Here is a 24,599-nt window from a genome sequence, read left to right on the forward strand (position 1 = left end):
CTCAAATTTCTCAAGGATCGATGAAAAGCAAACCTATCGATATCTAAATTGTTACAAATATGTTTTAGAAGTCTGCAGTAAGTTGCAGATCCTGACAAGGTGGATTCCACGGCTCAAGCTTGCTTATAATACATTAAAATACTTTTTCAGAGCATTTGATGTCACTTCTAGTTTTTAAAGAGTTCTATTGTTCTAGTCAAGGTATTTTTGTGCTGTGTGTTATTTTCACATTTCCCTGTTTTGTTTTTATTTCTTATGTAATAAGTTTTCTGATATGGTATAACTCTAAAGCAATACACATGATAAACGACTCACTGCCCAAATTCGAACTCTGCAAGTGTTTTTTTTAAGCATTTTGCATGAGTTTCATAAAATTTAGATTAGTAAAACTCAAGTAAGAGTGCAGAAACGAAAATGGGGCAGACGAGGCATAAAAAATAACCAAACTGGACATAAATAAGGAAAAACATTTTGTTTGTATGTATATCATGTAAATGAATGGACAAACAAGGGCCTTCTAACATTTCTTGATGAAGCATATAAACTATCTGTGTAAACAATTACATTTTTTTTCTTTATTCCAGCCTTTTACACTCAATATCACGATTTTACAGAAATAGATCTAGACTTTCCTTCCAAAATGTTAATATCATTGCTAATGTCTTCACAAGCTGCAACCAAGTGATGAATGAATTTTTTGAAAATATCAGTTCTAAAGTTATCTTCCTTAGAATCATCCACAATAGAAAATTGGCTCTGAATTATTCTTATTCTTTTTGTACTCCTATTCTTTACTGCCTTGAACAACTTGAAACCTGTTGACAACACAAGAACACCAAGTATTTTAGACTGGAAACGTAAATGACAGAGCATGTATTCAACGACCTGTCGTTCTGCTCTATCTTGCTGATACTTTTCTAATTCTGATCTAATTTCTACAACAGCGATGCATTTTGGAACCATTGTCCCATCTTCATCACAAATAACTAAGTCTGGACTTTTAGATTTAATAGTTGGCAGTGAACTTCCACCTTTCTCATACACACTCGTATGAACTGCCCCTGTATACTGCTTAGACATTGCATTTTCACAATCTTTGGCATTAGAATCAAAGCTGCCACTGCCAATTTCACTGTTTAAATTTGGATTACCACCTTTATTTGGTTGCAAACAGTTCTTCACGTTCTTTAATTTACAGCTGTAAAAGTCCAAGAGGCTTCTTGATTCCCCTACAATACACTGTCTTCGTTTTCCTCTTTCCAAAGGATGTAGCCATATTAAAGAGAGCATTTTATTCCAAGCTTGTACAGCTTGACGATTACCCATTCTATTCACGTAAGCAGTTTGGATGCTTGTGATCATCTCTTGGAGAAGACATCCAATTGTTGTGTCAAGTACACTGTTTTCTTTTGGCAACTGAATTTGAACAGGCTCTGGAAATAAGAGTTAAATAAAATAAAAAATTTACTAAAAATTCAGAACAGAATGAAACATACTTTTACAAATCACTGTGATAGACATAAATTTTAATCTTTAAACATACGATTATAGATGTTTCCTATTGTGATGGACTTCAGCTGTCAATTATGATTCATTGAATTGTACTACCATTAACCACTTCAGTAACATACCATGCATACTGATGGTTAATGAAAAATATGACAGCAAGATTGCCTGTTTATGTGCAGCAAATTTGCAGTATGTCTCTAGCATGTCTAGTGTCAAAAACTACATTATGGGAATCAAATGTATTTTCAAGAAAATTTAACTCATATAAATCTAGATATACAAGTTAAATAAACTCATCATAGATACCAGGGTTGAAATTTTGTATTTGCGCCAGACGTGCATGGATCAAACAAACATGTCAAATGAATATTTGATTCACATGTACATATGGCTTTGATCAATGTACATATACCTTGTTTTTGTTTATCTATTTACAGAAACTAGTTAAATTTAACATACTGATTAAATATTGAAGTATAAATTAGCTAGAATTAAGCTTAAATTATAACTTTTCCAGGAATGTAACTTACTGAATTATACATAACACCCTGTTTGTCCTTACATAAACAATATGAGGGGTGTCATGTGTGGAGCGGGATCTGCTTACCCTCAGGAGCTCCTTAGCCTCAGTTTTTGGTGGTGCTTCTATGCATGTTGCACAGTCTTTAGCTTTCGATGTTGTGTTTTGTAGACTGTGCATGTTTGTATTTTGATAGAATCTTTTTGTTTTTTGTCATGGCATTGTCAATAGAAAAAAGATGATTTGGTATGAGTGCCAATGAGACAACTCTCCATCCAAGTCACAATGTGAAAAAAGTAAACAATAATATTCAAGTTTGTTTTCAAAATGAGTTTGGTTATTCCTTTACATAGTTATACAGCATAATAATAAACCAGAGAAACCCTCTTTGATTTACTCAAAATAAAGGGCTGACTAAGGTATAGAAATAATTTTATGGTCACTCCTTTATCTTCCTACCAGCAGTAAACATGGAAAAACACCTTGCCAAACTTCGGCATATGTTTGGACATTTGCAGCCACATCTGGTCATAATGTGGACCTTATGCAGAGAATGCCATGCTTTATGTACATGAAGAACACTTGCAACCCTTCTTTGAGGGGTCTATAGGTGGCCTTTTGCAAGGTTGAATTTCTGTCCCTATTCAATATACATGTGTACCCCCTTCCCAAATGGCATTCCAAATTTCATGCATATAACCCAGTCGATCCCCTATTCTCCTGAACATGCATTAGACATTAAGCAAACAACAGCAATCAATAAGATCTTTTATATACTAACTTAAAAAGCTTCAATAAAAAATGCATAAAAAAATTGAGTGTTGTGTTTATTTATATTAAAAAAATTATGATGTAAACAATTCAAAGTCAATGGACCATGACCTAGGGGGCAGGGCCTCAAAATAGTTGTCAAACTGATATATGTACTGATAGTAATGCAACTTTATACAAAATATAATTGATCTAACACAAATAGTTCATATTAAACTATAACTTAAGCAGAAAACTTAACATTGGAAATTGCTAATCATTTGACAGTCACCTTGACCATGACATAGGAGAAGGGAATAAAAACAGTGTTCTCCCCAGAAATTTTGGATAGAAACACATTTGGCGTAAAAAAATAAACTGTATTTTTTTCAATGTCATTTGTCACATCGTGGCAATGCTCTATTTCCTTTATGTTATGTTTATATTGTTCAGATCATAACTTAGAATACAATCAAACTATAACCATGATAACAGTTGTTTCAGTTTATGTTTTCTATATTCATTTATAGTTACAGTATTATTTTTTTCCTCTTGGGCCAAATAAAAGTATATGTGTGGTTCCAGTTACCCTACCTACCCAACTAAATGAATGAATGAATGAATGGTTTATTTTAGTGCAAACTGTATATATACAATACTTAATATCTAGTAAAAAAAAAGAACTGGTTTTTATATAAAAAGGGAAGTATCATATAGCAATAAAATTTCATTTAAAAAACTTATCCTTTATCATGTCTATGAAATTCATTGTTTCATGGTACTCAATGAATTAGTCCCAGTTGTTTCTTTATATCAAAATGATATATATTTTTAACAAAGTTAAGCTACTTTAATCAGTATATTGAAACAATTCATTTTCAAAAAGAATACATTTAGCAAGGAGATCTAATATCAAAATGATATATATTTTTAACAAAGTTAAGCTACTTTAATCAGTATATTGAAACAATGCATTTTCAAAAAGAATACAATTAGCAAGGAGATCCAACAAATAGTGAGGGGGTGGACAGGGGGTACCTGTCGTCAAACTGATATGTACTGATAGGAAGAAACACCTGTCTCGCATTCCTGAACTTTCATCGCAGGCGATGACCAAAACCATCTTTCAAGGGCAATAACTCCTATAAAAGGTAAATTGACATTTTGGCCAAATTGACCTATTTGTATAACTTATTTTGCTGAACACATTTGCTTCTCATGATTTTACATAATCTATTATACATGTAGTTTCTGCAAAAAACACAAACTAGAGGATCTTAAACAATGGGCACTCTCCAACATTGTGGACTAGAGTATAATTCATGAAAAAAAAATCTTTTTTGTTGATCTTATATATTGCTGATCATTTTTTCTGTTTATGCGAACCACAAAAAAAGAGTATAAAAATTGTCATTTAAGGGCAACTACTCCTACAAAGAGTCCACCGAAGATTTCGGCAAAATTTGACTTTTTGTAAATCTTGCTGATCATTTTTGCTATTTAAAGTGGCTATCTATCTTTAATAGTTTTCAAGATAAGAGGCAGAACATAAAAAAATGGGTAAAAATGGTCATTAAAGAGCAATAACTCCAATAAGGAGTGAACAAAAGATTTCGTCCAGTAGATGTATTTGTAGCAAAAACACAGAGAATTGTTAAAAATTGTCATTAAACATTAAACATGTTAAAGGGTAAAAACTCTAATAAGGGGTCTTCAAATGATTTCAACCATTATTTGTAGATCTTATCTAACTGATCATTTTTGCTTATTTAAGACCCTATTTATCTATTATAGTTTTTCAGATATGAGTCAAAAACACCAAAAAATCATAAAAATCATAATTAAAGGGCCATAACTCCATTAAAGAGTCATCTGACAATTTCATCAATGTTTGATTAATTTGTAGATCTTGTCTTGTTGATCATGTTTGCTATTGAAAGTTTCTCTCTATTATACATGTTATAATTTCAAGATAATAGGTAAAAAAATATGAAGAATAAATTGTAAAATGCATCATTCAAGGGCAATAACTCCTATTACAAGTCTTCAGACATTTTAATGTAATCAGACAATAGGTAGATCTCATCATTTTGAACATTTCTGCCCAGTCCGATTTTCTCTATTGATAGTGGTTATGAAGAAAATAAACAAAACTTGCATTTTACCCATATGTTTTATTTTTAGCCATGTCCGCCATGTTGGTTGGTAGGCCAGGTCATTTTAAAACTAGATACCCTAATGATGATTGTGGCCACGTAGTGTTAAATTTGGTCCTTTAGTTTGAGAGATGAAGATTTGTGTAAAAATTAACTACAACTGTAAAAGATTACAAAAATTTACAAAAAATTATTAAAAATTGACTATTAAGGGCAATAACTCCTAAAGGGGTCGACTGACAATTTTGGTCATGACAACTTATTTGTAGATCTTACATTGCTGAACATTATTGCTGTTTACAGTTTATCTCTATCTATAATAATATTCAAGATAATAACCAAAAACTGCAAAATTTCCTTAAAATTATCAATTCAGGGGCAGCAACCCAACAACAGGTTGTAAGATTTATCTGAAAATTTCACGGCAGATAGATCTTGACCTGATAATCAGTTTTACCCCTGTCAGATTTACTCTAAATGCTTTGGTTTCAGAGATATAAGCCAAAATCTACATTTTACCCCTATGTTCTATTTTTAGCCATGGCGGCCATCTTAGTTGGTTGGGGGGGTCATCGGACACATTTTTTAAACTAGATACCCTAATGATGATTGTGGCCAAGTTTGGTTAAATTTGGCCCAGTGGTTTCAGAGGAGAAGATTTTTGTAAAAAGCTAACGACGACGACGGCGGACGCCAAGTGATGAGAAAAGCTCACTTGGCCCTTCGGGCCAGGTGAGCTAAAAAGTTGTTTTTATGAGGAATAAAATGGACTTGAAATAAAAAACTTAGATGTATGAGGTAAACAGCTGTAAAAAATGCCTCCCAATAAAAATAGTGCATACACTTTTTTTTGCCACTTTTTCAAAAATGGTCAGGCCCAAAATTTCCAAATTCAATATCAGCAATGTATATTGTGACAAGAAACATTGTGTTAAAATTTCATCAGGCCAAATAAATATATATGCTTGTTTCTTGTCTCCCTACCGTCTGTGTCTCTGACCCTCCAACTTTATTTTTTGTCGGCACATTTGCCGAAAAGTTGTCAGAATCAGTCATCTTATCTGGTTTCTACTGTTTCTTTTAAATATAAACTAACTGTCAATCAGACAAAATTGCCACTGCACATTAAGCAACCAACTATCAATCAGACAATTACCAAACAAAATTACGTGTCTAATAGAAAAACAAAGGATATGGGGTATCCATCCATGACACAAAATCAGTACATGCACAGCAAAAAAACACACAATAAGCAAAGGAACTGATTGCTGTTCTTCATCTCAAAGTCACAGTGAGGCCTTCAACACGGAGCAAAAAAAAAAACTCTCACCTCACTGCAAGTTTAAGACGACCCCTAGCACTAGCTTGAGTGGAATTCTTTGCAAATATAAATTTGGATAGACTTTGCAAGATGTAACGCAACCTAATCAGGCCCTGTCAAAAAAGAACATACTAGAAAGTAGTACATATCTGCATATAAAAAACAAAATAATTCCTACGCATAGGTGTAAATCTAAAACTATGTAGCATAAATATTAGTAATTAAGGTATCAGATGAAAGGTGAAGGACAGGTGATCCTTATAGAACACATAATTTACAGATAATTTTGAATAATACAATAAGTTATGAATGAATTCTAAAATTGAGGGCATACATGTATATTGCCTGTTTCACAGATAGGAAGTGCCTGGGTCTGATGTATAAACAGGTTTATTGATCCCACTTCCATAAAATGTTTTGAAGTGAAAAATTTAACGTGGATAGGAATGAGGACCAAGAGTAGTTGGTGTGCGTCTTATTAAAATTTTAGTACACAAACTGGCCTAAAATTGAGAGAATAATGTGGTACACATAAGAGAAGTTATCTCAAGTATAAATAAACCATAACTTTAAAAATACAGAAGAGCATACATATCAAGCATGGGGAAACTTTCTATGGCCTCCACACACATGACACAGCATGAGAAACAAACTCTGTTAATATAATGATAATAAAAAAACAAAGGATATGTTTTCTTTTCTCCTAAAATGTTTAGTAATGCTCATTTAATTTGGTATTGGTTTTGAGTATCCTCTGTTCTGATATGTACCTGAATCTTAAATCAAAACATGCAAAAAGGATTAAATTAAAAAAAAATAAAACAAAATAAATTCCATACCTAACTACCCTATTTTTTCATCTTTGAGGCAGGAAACAAGCAAATATTTTTTGGGGGCCTAAGTGCTGTTAAACAACTACTAAATTTTTAGCATAACACTACTATAATTTCTAGTAAAGTTTAATTTTTTAGCCATTAAAGAAGTTTTCTGCTTGAATGGCTCCTTTACACAATCTTACAAAATTTCGTTTGTGTAGTTACATTTAATGTGTACCTGCGGTTATTTTCCAATGTCCATCTTTTGCTTTTGCTCTGGGAAACCATCTCAGGTTACATAAGGAGTCAAAATACACATCAGTCAACTCCATTACTTCTTTCAGTTTCCCTGTCAGTGGAAATTTTGAATTCATTTCTTGAATGATTTCATTTTCCTGGCCAACAATTGAAAGTGGGAATGTCATATTATTGATAGTATAGGAATCTCTGTCTCCGTTCTTTTGATATACATCTTGTGGATTTCTAGAGTAGAAATGAATAGAGACTGGACAACCTGCATTTTCTTCACCAATTATTTCGATATGAGATGCAGCATTCTGATATGTTGAAAGTACCACACATGGCTCTGTGATGTTAGGCTAAAAAATATTGAAATAAATTTTTTACCACTTTTAAAATAAACAGCTGCACCATGAGCGCATGATACGCCCGTCGCTTTTTAAAGAATAAAGTTCAATAACTTCTAAATGTCATATCAGGTATTTATGAAAAACTAAAGGGAGGTTATCTTAATAGATATAAACCAGCCACCAAAGTTTCAAGAAAACTCCTCAAAGCGCTTAAAAGATATTGTCGGAAAACTGGAAAATCACCCCTTTTTTATGAATAAAATCCCATAACTCGGAAACGTAAAATCTGAAATTTATAATAATCGAAAGGGAGCTTACATCAATAGATATAAACAATTCACTAAGGTTTCATGAAAACAGCTGAAAGCGTTTTTGAGTTTTTGTCCGAAAACTGGAAAATCGCCCTTTTTTTAATGAATAAAACCCCATAACTCGGACATGTTAAATCTAAAATTTATAAAAAACGAAAGGGAGCTCACGTCAATAGATATAAACAATTCACCAAAGTTTCATGCAAATTGGTTAAAGTGTTATTGCCCGACATGTTGACGATGGACGGACAGGAGGATGGACTGACAGACGGACAACGGCATACCATAATACGTCCCGTAAACAGGCGTATAAAAATATGGAAAATTTTAGGAAACATAATATTTCTTTATAATATAAACCGCTATTCTGGTCAAAGCTTCATAAAATATGAAGACCGTAACATGTCTACAAGGTCAAGGTAAAAGTGAATGCGGACAAAGTATTCAAAACAGTAGCTCTTGTGAGAATGAACTCGATGAAAAAAGTCTAATGCAAATCAAATGAAACAATAAAATTGTACACACCATGAAAAAGTGTGATTTTTAGCCCCTTAGACTTCTTTTATCTCTAAAACCATAACATTTGCGCAAAAAAGTCCACACATATAACTGAAGGCTCTTGTATTTAAGGAACTCCATGAAAAAAAATCATCCAAAACAGACAAAATAAAGGTTTCTGCTAATACTGCATGATATTATGGCAACATGTCATCAAAGGAAAATTAAAAATAGAAGAACAATGTGTCTGTGGACATGAATGCCCCCTTCTCAAGCTTTGAAAATTGGATGGACGGAAGGACAGACGGTCAAGGGTAATCCCTGTCACCTAAGGTGGGGGTATAAAAAAGGTTTGCTCTGCATTTTTCATTTCATTGTCTATATCTCCACACACAACATATAAACGACCAAGGGGAAAAAGAGGAGAAAGTGTAGAGAACTAATATTAATTAGATTGGAAAAAGTGCAGGGGCGGATCCAGCCATTTTTAAAAGGGGGGGTTCCAACTATATGTCCCCATTCAAATGCATTGATTGTCAAAAAAAAAGGAGGGGTTCCAACCCCCGGAACCCCCCCTGGATCCGCAACTGAATTGTTATATATTTAAAGCGAGTAAAAACTTTTAAAAAATTTTGGGTTGGATTGTCTTGAAAACCTAGAATGTTTCCTGAATCTGTGCAGTACTGTTTTTGAACTGGGTTTTATTAACTTTCACCCTCTAACATGTCTAATGATAAGCTTAAGTGATGGTGAGACTTGTTTTAACATACAGTCAAGGGTGTAACTTGAATAAGTTATTAGAGAAAAATAACATACATGTGTTATTACAGATACTTTCTCTTAATCTGTAGTAACATATGTTTGTTATCAGTTAAATGTACCATAATTTTTTTTATTTTCAGTGGGCACTTGGGAATTCTTGAAACTTGCGCAGTACCTTAATACATAACCTTGAAAACTAATTTTCCAATTCAATTAATACATTTTTGATCAACCATGGTAAATCAATGAGACAAGGCTTTTAAGTGATAACTTAGCTGTAATAACAAGGCTTAGTTATTACAGACATTTAACTTATTACATGAGACACTTGGGAATGACTAGGAAGCTTGCGCAGAACCTCATTACATGCTCTTATCATTATTTATTGCAATACATTAAAATACATTGTGATATATGTAGGAGAAAAGGCTTTGAAGAGATGTAGAGAAGCTGTAATAACACCCTTTAGTTATTACAGGCATATTTTTTCTGTGATAACATGGGTGTGTTATGCATTATTGGCAAACTATGGGCTGTTATATCTTTCTAAAGTTTAATATACATAAAGACAATTATAATATCAATAGAACTAGTACACAATTTAACAAAATTAAGGATGTATAATGCCCCTTTGAAACATGTAACATACATATGTTATTACAGATTTTTGATTTTTTAGCCCTCAATAACAAATGTATGTTATTTTTCTCTAATAACTTATTTAAGTTAGACCCTTGACTGACATATATATGTTTATAGACTGTCTATAGTTTCTTCTTGCTAGGTTTATTGCCACTCTCTATACTCTACTTCTTTTTTCAAATTTATTAAACATATTTATTACATTGGTAGCATTGAATTACATTGATTTCCCAGTCAAATAAAAACCGATAATTTCACATGTGAAATAAACGTGGTTATTTCACTCTCTGACTTCATACAACAATAGGCGTTGTCAAGACGTCGATAACGTTGGATCAAAACAAATTGTGAATGCGTAGAAAAAAGATATAGTTCCTTACATTTTCTACATTAATTTCATTAAAAAAAGCCATTTGCCAATGTAATAAAAAGAATAACTAATCAAAGAATTCAAATATCGAAAAATATTCAACTCGTGACCGAACAACAGATAATTAACTCATGCGCTACGCGCATTCGTGAATAAATGTGTTGTTCGGTCACTCGTTGAATATTTTTTTCTCTATTTGAATTCTACGATTAGTTATTCTATAAATGTTATCCTTACCATATTAGTCTACTGTGAAATGTATACAGTTTCTGTTTTGCTTTGTATTTTGTTGGGTTTTTTCCAAGTCGATAATTTTGCAACTGAGGCGTCTCTACCATGTCTACCGTTTGAATTAAAAAAAATTTTAATCCTGAATATGCATAATATATTTTATACTGGATATTAAGAAGACATGATCATCATTGTTTGATGTAATTTTACATTGAGGTTCTGCAAAACATGCAAAAGGAAATCACGAATTCACCAACATTCCAACTGACTCCATTTTTGGAAAATGACATCTGTAAGAAGCATAAACTTTTAGCTACCTCTTTACAAGCAGAACCAAATACAATGAAAGTTCCAACTATGTACTGGCTTCAGAAGCTGCACAAAACACCTTACAAATATAGATTTATTTCGACTTCAAGCCATTGTTCTGCTAATAAACTGTCTATTCTACTTACTAGTACACTTGGTACAACCAATAAACTGTTAACACAGAGATATGTCTCGCCTATTTGTTATTTTGATAATGCAAATGTTGAAATTAAAATAGCAATACTTTAACATGTAAGTTATGCAAATATTCAAAGTCAATGAACCATGACTGAAGGTACAGGGCTAAACAATCTCCATGGAAATGAGATGTGCCAATATTAATACAACTGCAAACCAAATACTATTGTCTTTTCGTTTGTCGTTCCCTTCAAACAAACCTAAACACAAACATTAACTTGTAAACTATGTAAAAGTTTCAAAGTCAATGAACCATAATTAGGGGGTGGGGTTATATAATCTCCATGGAAATGAAACTTGCAAATGCCAATACATTTGCATACCAAATATCATTGACTTTACATTTATTTAGTGGTTCATCTTAAACTAATACATGAAAACTAAGCAAAAGTTTCAAAGTCAACAGACCATGAATGAGGGGGCGGGGCCAAATAATCTCCATGGAAATGAGATATGCCAATGCTTATACAACTGCATACCAAATATCATTGAGCTATCACTAGTGGTTCCCTATAAACTGACCTAATCACAAACTAATACATGTAAACTAAGCAAAGTTTCAAAGTCAATAGACCTTGACTGAGGGGGCGGGACCAAATAATCTCCATGGTAATGAGATGTGCCAATGCTTATACAACTGCATACCAAATATCATTGACCTACCACTAGTGGTTCACCATGAACTAGACCTAATCACAAACTAGTACATTGTTGACGCCGCCGCCGTCGCCTAAAAACAGCATACCTATGTCTCGCTTTTTGACTCCGTCAAGGCAACACAAAAACCTGGTAATAAATTGTTCAAATATATAAGGCCTTTGAAAATAGTGGAATTAATTACTTTTTGAGTGTCAAAAATTCGTTGGAAGTACTTGATAAATTGCATGCTTAATATATTGGTGATTTCAAATCTGTTCAAAGTTTTAATTTTTCTACCCTATATACCACTTTGCCTCATAATCTTATTAAGAAAAAATTCACACACCTAATAAAATGGGCATTTAAAAAGTCAGAATGCAAATATATATGTTCAAACTCTTTTAGGTCATTATTTAGTAACAACACACCAAAAAACTATGTCAATTGGACCTGCATTGATACAATAACTGCCCTTAAAATTTTTCCTACATGTAGATAACATTTTTGTTCCCTATGAAGATTCCGTATTTCGTCAAGTTATCAGAATTCCAATGGGAACTAACTGTGCACCACTTATTGCGGAACTGTTTTTGTATTGTTATGAGTTACAATTTATGATTAAAATCAGCAAAGACCAATCAAAACAACATCTGATACAAAAATTTAATAACACTTTTAGATATTTGGATGATATATCAGTGATATATTGGCTCTCAAAAATGACGACTTCAGTATGTACACTTAAGAGATTTATCCTGCTGAACTGACTTTAAATAAAGCTAATACTAACAATGAACACTGCCCTTCCCTGGATCTTGATATCTATATATCTTTAACAGGAAGCTTAATACCAAAATTTATGATAAAAGAGATCATTTTTCATTTCCTATTGTTAATTATCGATTTCTAGATGGTGACGTTCCCTTGTCACCATCTTATGGTGTTTATTATATCTCAACTTGTTCGACTCGCTCATGTATATATGTAACAACGTATATGATTTTAAGGAAAGAAATCTCTGTATTACCAAAAAATTATTACACTTGTAGCTTTTTTGATATCACAAACTAGTCAAAACACTTACTAAATTTTATCATCGGTACAAGGACATCATTCGTAAATATAAATCAATATGCGGACATCTTATACGTTCAGGTATTTCACATCCAATCTTTTATGGTAATTTTCTATACAAAGCACAAAAATGTCGAAAGAAATCTCTGTATTACCAAAAAATTATTACACTTGTAGCTTTTTTGATATCACAAACTAGTCAAAACACTTACTAAATTTTATCATCGGTACAAGGACATCATTCGTAAATATAAATCAACATGCAGACATCTTATACGTTCAGGTATTTCACATCCAATCTTTTATGGTAATTTTCTATACAAAGCACAAAAATGTCGGCATTCACCTCAAAAGCTTACCAAACTTTTAAACAGACTTATTCAGAAGGGATATAGTTACGATACTGTTGTCAGGTCATTAAAGATTGCATATTTTGGTATTAACATTGATTCACTCATAGGATCTTTGCATCGGAAATAAACACATTTATTCTAAAACCAGTTGTTGGCATGATATGGGTTATGTTCTTCTCATATATTATATGATGGTATGATACTAAACCCCTAACGGGAGGGATTGTGCTTGACTTTCATATGATGAAGACATAATCTTTCAATCAGTTAAATTGAGGTCTGGAGCTGGCAATTGTCAGTAACTGCTAGTAGTCTTTTGTTACTTTATCATTTGTTTATGTATCATTGTCATTTTGCTTCCTAGTAGTTTCTTTTCTTACCTATTCTGACATGCACTTTGACTTCTTTTAAACAGAGTTTTACTGTGCGTATTGCTGTGTGTTTGTTTATTCTACATTGGCTAGCGGTATAGGGGAGGGTTGAGATCTCACAAAACATGTTTAACCCCGCCGCATTTTTGCGCCTGTCCCAAGTCAGGAGCCTCTGGCCTTTGTTAGACTTGTACATTTGTATATTTTTTAATTTTAGTTCATTTATATGTTTTGGAGTTTAGTGTGACGTCCATTTTCACTGAACTAGTCATGCTAGTACACATTTTTGTTTAGGGGCCAGGTGAGGCCCGCCTCAAGGTGCAGGATTTTCTCGCTGTTTTGAAGACCCATTGGTGGCCTTCAGCTGTTTTCTTGGTCGGCTTGTTGTCTCTTTGACACATTCACCATTTCCATTCTGGATTTTATCAATCAACCATAACTGTGTTTTGGATGAAATTATTGTAGTTTTCATGATTTATTGCAATAAAAATGTGCTGTATAAAACTTTTTGCAATTCTTTTCATTTTTAAATTTTGCATGGCAAATTTATCAATATGGACATGATGGGTACTTCATGTACTTCAAAATTGTTAAATAAATAATTGTTAAAGTACATTTGTTACAACTCAGTAAAATAATAAGTATTGTCATGTATTGATGTTGTAGTATTGTTGATCTGTAGACTAATCTGACGTTTCCCAGGATATGCACAGCTTTTTGATTGATGATTTCCTCCTAAACTGATGTTAGAACACGTTTTCTTGTACAAACCCTCATAAAACAGAAATTTTTGCTATTTAAAGTTTCTGTCTATCTATCATATCTATTATAATTTTCGAGATAAAAGGCAAAATTTTTTAAAATGGTAAAAATCATCATTTAAGGGCAATAACTCCCTAAAAAGTTGTGCGATAGTTTTGACTTAAATAAGCAAAAAAGGTAGATCTCAACATTCTGAACATTTTGCACCTGTTAGATTTTCTCTATTTATCATATTTTGCACCTGTTAGATTTTCTCTATTTATCATATTTATAGCAGTTTTCAAAATAATCATGATAATAGGAAAAACATGCATTTTATCTCTATGTTCTATTTTCATGTTTTTAGCCATGTCCACAATCTTGGTTGGCAGACAGGGTCATCAGACACATTTTCTAAACTAGATACCCCAATGATGATTGCGGCTAAGTTTGGTTAAATTTGGCCTTGTAGTTTCAGAGGAGAAGATTTCTGTCAAAATTAACAGATGACGACGGACGACACACACCAACATGACCAAGTGATGATCTAAGAAAAGCTCACTTGGTCTTTTAGGCGAGGTGAGCTAAAAATTGCATCTGATGATACCCTGCAATGTTATCTATATGTTCTGTCTTGAAAGCTCAGGGCATTATAACTTAATCTAAATTAATTAAATCTAATTCAACCCAAATCCCACCTTGATCTGTATTTTATAGCCTTAATCCTTTATACCAAGTTTCCACCCACTCTCAACATGCTCAAGTTGTTATCTGGAAACCACAGGGGATGGACAGACTGAGATTCTCAACGTGATTGAGGGTATCACATAATAAATAATCAGCCATTGTGTGTGGCAGGGTATAAAAATTTTAAAAAGAATTACGCTTACTCTGAACTTAAATATATATACATTTATACATGTTTAACATGTACATGATGTACATGTCATAATTGGGCCATAATTAAAATCAAAGCGCTGTAAGCGCTGTAGGCAGTAAACCAAAAACCAAGGCAAACGTAATTATGAAAACTGTGGCAATGTTGCTTCAATTTTTTTTTAAGATTTGAAACAACAAACATTAAACATTCGTATATTGTACATTTATGTTCAATAAATGAATTGATTATTAAGGCAAATTAATTAATATTTCATCAAGGTTTTCAAAAGCAACTCATATATCAATGTAAATGACCCCCATCTTCATCCCCAAGTGCATGATGTGACTCCATACCTAGTTTGGAATAAAATGACAGGTGATTATAAAACAGTTGGTCAAACATTCTTTTGCTTTACACTGCTTGAAAAATTTAAATGTTTTCTTTAAAATGAGCCATAAATGAAAATTATGATAGGCCCAGAAATAATTTAATAAACAATTAAAGTAAATTCAATAATCTAGACTCATTTTTTGCATCAAAATTTTTGTAACAGGATGCCGTTACGAAGTCTCCCAAACAAAGCCCCCATAATTCGTCATTCCCATGGTCTCCTGACATTGGGCAAAGTCCAGTTCATATTGGTTTGGTCTAGTAAAGTGATATGCATATGTGACACCAAGGAGATTGACCCTGTCATGCCTGTATGTCATTCAAATCTTTTTGAAATGATGAACAGGAATAAATATGGTTAGGTGTGGGTATCTCGACCGTTTACAAGTTCTCAAACAGGAGGGGTTGGGGTGACCCCAGGGACTCCCCTATATTTCATTTGATTTGTTATATTGTCCCATACATGAATACATATGGTTTAAGGGTGGGGATCTCGACCATTTCCAAGATCTCAAACAGGAGGCGGTGGGGTGACCCCAGGGACTCCCAAAATATTTCATTTGATTTGTTATATTGTCTTATACATGAATATATATGGTTTAGGGGTGGGGATCTTGACTGTTTACAAGTTCTCAAACAAGAGGGGGTGGGGTGTCCCCATGGACTCCCCCTATATTTCATTTGATTTGTTTTATTGTCCCATACATTAATATATATGGTTTAGGGGTGGGGATCTCGACCATTTCCAAGTTATCAAACAGGAGGGGGTGGGGTGACCCGAGGAACTCCCCATATATTTCATTTGATTTGTTATATTGTCCCATACATGAATATATATGGTTTAGGGTTGGGGATCTTGACTGTTTACAAGTTCTCAAGCAGGAGGGGCGGGGGTGTCCCCAGGGACTCCCCCTATATTTCATTTGATTTGTTTTATTGTCCCATACATGAATGTATATGGTTTAGGGGTGGCGATCTCAACCATTTCCAAGTTCTCAAACAGGAGGGCTTGGGGTAACCCCAGGGACTCTCCCTATATTTCATTTGGTTTGTTATATTGTCCCATACATGAATATATATGGTTTAGGGGAGGGGATCTCGACCGTTTACAAGTTCTCAAACAGGAGGGGGTGGGGTGACCCCAGGGACTCACTCTATATTTCATTTTTGATTTGTTTTATTGTCCCATACATGAATATATAAGGTTTAGGGGTGGGGATCTCAACCATTTCCAAGTTCTCAAACAGGAGGGGGTGGGACGATACTGGGGACTCCCCCAAATTATTTTCATTTGATTTCTTTTATTGTCCCATTCAAGTATATATATATTAAGTGTGGGTATCTCGACCGTTTACAAGTTCTCAAACAGGAGGGGGTGGGGTGACCCCAGGGACTCCCCTATATTTCATTTGATTTGTTATATTGTCCCATACATGAATACATATGGTTTAGGGGTGGGGATCTCGACTGTTTACAAGTTCTCAAACAGGAGGCTGTGGGGTGACCCCATGGATCCCCCCTATATTTCATTTGATTTGTTTTATTGTCCCATACATGAATATATATGGTTTAGGGGTGGGGATCTCGACCATTTCCAAGTTATCAAACAGGAGGGGGGGTGACCCGAGGAACTCCCCATATATTTCATTTGACTTTTTATATTGTCCCATACATGAATATATATGGTTTAGGGGTGGGGATCTTGACTGTTAACAAGTTCTGAAACAGGAGGGGCGGGGGTGTCCCCAGGGACTCTCCCTATATTTCATTTGATTTGTTTTATTGTCCCATACATGAATGTATATGGTTTAGGGGTGGGGATCTCAACCATTTCCAAGTTCACAAACAGGAGGGGTTGGGTGACCCGAGGAACTCCCCATATATTTCATTTGATTTGTTATATTGTCCCATACATGAATATATATGGTTTAGGGGTGGGGATCTTGACTGTTTACAAGTTCTCAAACAGGAGGGGCGGGGGTGTCCCCAGGGACTCCCCTATATTTCATTTGATTTGTTTTATTGTCCCATACATGAATGTATATGGTTTAGGGGTGGGGATCTCAACCATTTCCAGGTTCTCAAACAGGAGGGCTTTGGGTGACCCCAGGGACCCCCCCCTATATTTCATTTGATTTGTTATATTGTCCCATACATGAATATATATGGTTTAGTGGTGGAGATCTCGACCGTTTACAAGTTCTCAAACAGAAGGGGGTGGGGTTACCCCAGGGACTCACTCTTTATTTCATTTTTGATTTGTTTTATTGTCCCATACATGAATATATAAGGTTTAGGGGTGGGGATCTTGACCATTTCCAAGTTCTCAAACAGGAGGGGGTGGGACGATACTGGGGACTCCCCAAATTATTTTCATTTGATTTCTTTTATTGTCCCATTCAAGTAAATATATATTAGGTGTGGGTATCTCGACCGTTTACAAGTTTTCAAACAGGAAGGGGTTGGGTGACCCCAGGGACTCCCCTATATTTCATTTGATTTGTTATATTGTCCCATACATGAATACATATAGTTTAGGGGTGGGGATCTCGACTGTTTACAAGTTCTCAAACAGAAGGGGGTGGGGTGACCCCCATGGACTCCCCCTATATTTCATTTGATTTGTTTTATTGTCCCATACATGAATATATGGTTTAGGGGTGGGGATCTCGACTGTTTACAAGTTCTCAAACAGGAGGGGGTGGGGTGACCCCAGGGACTCACTCTATATTTCATTTTTGATTTGTTTTATTGTCCCATACATGAATATATATGGTTTAGGGGTGGGGATCTTGACTATTTCCAAGTTCTCAAACAGGAGGGGGTGGGACGGTACTGGGGACTACCCCAAATTATTTTCATTTGATTTTTTTTATTGTCCCATTCAAGTATATATATTGTTTAGGGGTAGGGAACGCGACGGTTTACAAGATAAAAGTACATCTTCAAATTGAAGGGGGTTGGGATGACCCCCAGGGACTCACCCTATATTTTGGTTGATTTTTTGTATTGTCCTGTTCTCATTACTGAAGACTGCATGTGTCTATCACCTACTGAGTCATTTGAAAATTAAAAATATAAAAATCCCATAGGGTTCTATAGTAAACCCCTCCCTTCTTGAGGCCCCTCCAAATACCCCTAAATAGACCCCAATGCACAAACAAAAGATTAATGGCTCCGCTAGACATGTTAGTCTCATATTTTTATGAAACCCTAAGTAAATCTGACAAACGGTCAAAGTTGTCTTCTTAGACGGTTTGAGTGGATTCGGTCCGACTTGTCTCGGGGACGAGTTGTCCACATTACTTAAAACATCCCGACAACGTCGATTTCCGCATCTGTTTTCATGACCTCGTTTCATTCATAAAATAACAACAACCTTATTTGGCAATATAAGTTAGAAATTACCACCCACTTATATAACTTTATTTCCTCTATCATAGAGATTTGTTGTACATGAACAATATTCCTGCGCATTTTGCCATTTGGGAATTATAAACGACTTGTAATTACCGATTTTCGGCGATGAAATATTTCATACAATTGTTCTTTGACATCGTAGCCAAAAGCACAGGGGATAATAAACTACGTACGGATTTTTATTGAGCACTACTTCCTATGTGCAACTTCAAAAGTTTTGGGTAGTTCGACGATCATTTAAGGTTTTTCTGGTCATATTTTTTGTATTCCAGAAATAAAAGTATTAAAAAAATGTCCAATTAGTTATAAATAACATAAATAGACAAGAAGTTTGGAAATTTTTTGTGCAGATTGGAAATTTGTCTGGAATTTTAGAAAAAATTGTGAAAAAAAAATCTGGAATTCCAATGTCTTCCATAGGGGGGGATGGATTATTTCTGGAATAGCCCAATAGCCAGCTAGATAATAACAATGGCACGTATTTCAGCATTTATTGGGTAGAACACAAATCTAGGGTGCTCGCATAAGGCAGCTTAACTGCCTAAAAATCTTTGTTTCCCCACACCCCTACCCTAAGATTACCTGGGTAGGTAGGTAGGTATTGTTTTTTTTTAATGTATTTTTCAGACATATATGTATATATAGAAAACATTATGCATGAAAAATTGGCAACTACATTCAGGGTACTCCTTTTTTCTGTTGACGCTATTCATCAAGCTCTGTGTTCACCTTAAGTGTGAATTGTAACCTGTTATTGAGAAGCAACTTTGTACATTTTGATAACTACCGTATTACTTCTACTTCTACTTCTACCATATAGTGACCGCCTTCAACAAATTGAAGATTATGTCACAGGAGGAAACTTACAACAAGACATAGATTGATATATATATATACAATCTTTAAAAAAAAACGAAAAAATTAAAAAAAAAAAAAAAAAAAAAAAAAAAAAATGCTTTGTATAATTAAGTATGATGTAATAGATGAGTTAATATTGATGCTTTGAAATTGAAGATTTGAAAGAGTCTACTGAAGTGCAATTTACAATGTTGTCCGGTAGTTTGTTCCAGTCGGTAATAGTTCTTGGAAAGCAGGATTCTTTTCTGTACTGTGTTTTGCAGGATGAAATTTGGAAGGTGTTCGAATTTGAATGTCTTGTTTGTCTTTTTTGTGGGATTAATTTATTATTTTTAGGTATTGCAACCTTTTCGTGTTCAATTTTATAAAGCATTACCAATCTTGAGTCTTTTCTTCTGTCAGAGAGGCTGCGCCATTCAAGATGTTGTAACATGTTACCAACGCTTGAGGTGTTTCTGTATTTGTTGGTAACAAGACCCGCAGCCCTCCTTTGAACTTTTTCAATGCTATCTATGTCTTGTTGTAAGTATGGATCCCAAACAGAGCAAGCATACTCTAGTGATGGTCTTACTAGGGACTTATATGCTTGCTCTTTAATTGATGTTGAGCTTATGTTCAGGTTCCTCCTTAGAAAGCCTAGGGTGCTATTAGCTTTCTTGCATATGTTATTTATGTGCAGTCAGGGGACTTACTTAAATGAGTGATTTTCTAAATCACTGATTCAAGAAACATTATGTCCATAAAGGTTGGAAGTAAGAGTTGTCTTTCTTTAATAATCACCTATTTAAGTAGTACAAATTAATCACTAGACTAAGTGATTTAATTTTATTGTAGCTTTAAATATAGAATACTAATGATCCAGGGACTAATTATGTTGCTAAAATTATCAGAACCAACATGTGTGTTGATAGGATGACCTGGTCATGTCAGGTGATGACCTTGTACTAAATCTAAGATAATGACATAAAAATCACTTGTTTAAGTATCATACCTCAATTTCCTTCCAAAAAATCACTTCTTTAAGTATCATTATTTTAATAACCCCCACTATATTCAACACCCCCGAACAGTGAAATTTTGATCGCGAACAGTAGAATTTTATTACATAATCTATGAGATGAAACCTTGAATTTTACAGGAAAAATACTCCCACTATTGGGAAAAATCTGTGAAGAAAGTATCAGTTCATTATGTAAAGCCATATTTATAGCATTTTTTCAACTAAAATAGAATTTGCAGCTAAATGATTGCATCAAAGGCATAAACCTTGCTGCTTAAAAGAAGCAAAAAGTTCATTTTTTTCAATTTTACTAATGAAAAGATATTATCTAAACCTATGTGTTTAAAATTTTGGTAAAACTACAAAATCACAATTTGTGACAAAACTTCGAATTTGCTACTTAAATAAGTGATTTAAAAATCACTTATTTCAATAAGTCTCCTGACTGATGTGCCATCCCATTTAAGGTTGGAACTGATGGTAACCCCCAGATATTTTGCTGTTGTTACATGTTCTAATGAGTGATTGTGTAATGTGTAGTTAAATTTGATTGGTTTTTTATTTCTGGTGACTGAAATTACATAACACTTATCTGGGTGGAATGCCATTTTCCACATAGTTTCCCACGATGCCAGTTTGTCAAGATCTTTTTGTAATGTGGATGCTTCGGAATTTGATTTTATTGCCAAATACACTATTGTGTCGTCTGTAAATAAACATACTGTAGATGTAAGACCAGTTGGAATGTCGTTAATATAATACAGGAAGAGACTTGGTCCAAGAACTGACCCCTGTGGAACCCCTGACTCAACTGCAACGTACTCAGATTTTTCCCCCTCTAGAACTACTGCCTGTTTACGATTGCTTAGAAAATTTTGTATCCAGTAATTTAATTCCCCCTGTATCCCGTAATGGTGAAGCTTATTAGTTAGAAGAGAATGTGAAACTTTATCGAATGCTTTAGAAAAATCCATGACCAAAATATCTGTTTGTTTACCATTTTCCATGTTAAGTGAGACATCATCTATAAATTCAAGTAGTTGTGTTTCGCAGGATCAACATCTGCGAAATCCATGCTGTAGGGGATATAAAATGTTGTGATTATCTGCATGTGTCATGATGTGTTTAACTACTATGTGTTCTAAAAGTTTGCAACAAATACATGTGAGAGATATAGGGCGGTAGTTTTCAGGGTTATATTTTATATATATATACTTTAATATCATTAAGTCAAAGTTTCTGAGACTAGTTTCGTCAGATGTTTTTGGATTGTAGAAAGAGCTTAAGTACAATGTTTTCGAACCAACAATGTCTACTTTTGCCCAGACCATTTCTGTTTTGTCCGGGGGTGCAAGTTCATATACCTCAGAGCTAATAAGTTCTTTCTTTATAGCTATAAGAACACCACCACCTTCTTTGTCTGTTTCTGTCTTTTTTCTGTCATTTCTGTACAATTTGAAATTGTCAGGAAATATTTCGACATCTTTTATTTTTGGGTTTAGCCAAGTTTCTGTGCCAAATATTATGTCAGGCTTTGTGCTGTCAATGATGTTATTTACTAGGTGTTGCTTGTTTTTAATTGACTGAAAGTTGATATTAAGTACTCTCAAAGGCTTTTTAAAAGATGACACCCAAGTTTTTTTACGTATGGGTGTAGATGCATGAAGAGGCTTGATGTTTTGATTCTGATAATCTGGACTTGATGGAGAATTTGAGTGATTGATGTCACCAATATAAAGGCTTGCAAATGGATTCGGTGAGTCAAGACTATGTAGTACCGTGCTGTAGTTTGGTTTGTCACAGATAATGCAGTGCCAGCTTATCATCATGATCATGCTGTCATTAAGATCTTCATAACTTTTTGAGTGGATACCTTGGCAATTGATATGAAACCACTGATCACATGTCTCACATACAATGCCTTTGTGGTCCCAGTTAACTGACTGATCACAAGTACCACATAAATATTTTGTGCTGTCGTTATTAGGGCCAGGATTTGTCTGGATATCATTCGACTTTACGATCATGAGTAAGAGGAAAAATAAGAGCATTTTAGATGGTTTTAATTTTTTTCCATCTAGGATCTTGCTTTGCCATCTTGTATATATGGTGTTCTGAATACTAAAATAAACATGCATGTTATGAAGGTATTTAAGATTGGATGTTATTTCAAACATGAATGATAAACTACAATGAAACTGATTATGTAGGTTCTCAATAACTACACAGGTGACTGTATTCATATGCGTCATAGCAGTGTTTCTGTTAATGCCGTTGGTCGAAATTGAACACTCGTTTACATTTGGTATTTTCTCATTTTCAACTACATTTGGATGTTTTTTTTCTATAAATATAGTAACTATGATAACAAAGTAGTACAAGCTTGTCAACATGTTCATGGTGTAATACAAGTGACTTACCAATATGTGATGGCCCTGGACCGGTGCTCTGGACTAGGGCTTTGTAATGTTATGGGCCGATGAATAGTTATCTTCTGTCCCTATTGCTGACCTAGGGCTCGGATGATGGAATGATGAGCAATGTTAGTGTGCAACTATGATATTTCAGTGCAAGGTGTCAAAAAAATGATGATGGGCCAGTCTGTGGACTGTTTTTGTTTACACCGGAAGTCAATGAAAACACAATTATAAACAACAAATCATGTGACAATTTCGGCGGTAAATTTTGAGAACACTTTGATATTCTACAAATAGTCAAAATGTATTTTTTTGTAAGACTGAGCTATGAAATCAATAGTAGAAATACTTCTAAAAGTTCTATTTGGTTCAAATTGTGAAAAAATGATCAATTAAACAACGAAATTCGAGAATTTTTTTTCTCGGAGCTCAGAACAGCTGATCTAGACTTGAAACATGCGCCTCCTCTGTTACAAATTGCATACAAAACATTCTCGTATATAACTGTATAATTGTGAAGTTTATTAGTAACAGTAACATCAACATGATGAAGAGAGGGTTTTTTTTGCAATTGACCATACCTGTCAACCTCTGAAAGTGAAAATGTAGATAATGGATGGAAATGAAATAATATCAACTAATCAAAAGACAACATCAAACAACATCACGTTTCCAAAAAAAATTCTGAACTAAAATATTATTACTTTTCACCTACAGCATGGCAGGCTTTGAAATCTGGTATAACTTCAAAAAGGGAAATTGTAGAGTGGAACTGTTAAGTGACATATATATATAGTGTGCAAAACCGACGTGCAGATTGCGGCATCACTCGTTTGATAGACATTAATTATTGACTTACTGCATTTTGCTGTTTTGATGATCTAAAAGATGAAGTGTTTGTTTTCATTTTTCTTGGTGATAATGGTGACTGAGAGCTGTCCCTCTTTTTAGACATGTTGATTTGATCTTGTCCTGTTACCAAAAAAAAAGTAGGGAATCATAAGTAAGGGGAAAGGAAATCAATAATGCTATTCTTTTTCTTTTCTCTATATGAGCCTCCTTTATAAGGAACACCAAGGATAAATCAAGGTAAAAATCTATCTATGTACACGGTAAAAGTTATTTCACTCGATAAAAGGAAACATTCAGTTAATATGAATATTTTTTTTTATTATTCCAATCAAGGGCCCTTGATGGGCAGCATAACATATACACATAAAACAATACATCATGATTTGTAACAGAAAAACATTTTTATATATTAAAATGAAACATTAAAAAATTCAGACAGATGTTATTATCTTCATTCTATAAAAATCACATACATTTAATTCCAGGCAGGATCATAACTATAAAATCATTACAATTATCATTGTTATTACATACATTAATTAACATTTCGTCTAACATCTAGACATGTAATAATATAGCTCCCTAAATATGTCAAATATTTAAGAATAGACAAATTTTCATT

At 33.9% G+C, this 24,599-nt stretch overlaps 1 protein-coding gene across 1 annotated transcript; it reads right to left on the reverse strand.

Annotated features, from left to right (window-relative positions):
- Positions 1-453: 453 nt before the first annotated feature.
- LOC127715223 (uncharacterized) lies at positions 454-24,121 on the reverse strand. The gene is made up of 3 exons (XM_052221245.1): positions 23,985-24,121; positions 7,310-7,670; positions 454-1,433 (listed from the first exon to the last, which is right to left on the reverse strand). Exons 1-3 carry the CDS (start codon positions 24,078-24,080, stop codon positions 601-603), a joined length of 1,290 nt encoding a protein of 429 aa, XP_052077205.1. The 5' UTR covers positions 24,081-24,121; the 3' UTR covers positions 454-600.
- Between the last annotated feature and the right edge of the window lie 478 nt (positions 24,122-24,599).

The sequence above is a fragment of the Mytilus californianus genome, unplaced genomic scaffold, assembly GCF_021869535.1.
Source record: "Mytilus californianus isolate M0D057914Y unplaced genomic scaffold, xbMytCali1.0.p SCAF_9, whole genome shotgun sequence".
Classification (NCBI taxonomy): Eukaryota; Metazoa; Mollusca; class Bivalvia; order Mytilida; family Mytilidae; genus Mytilus; species Mytilus californianus.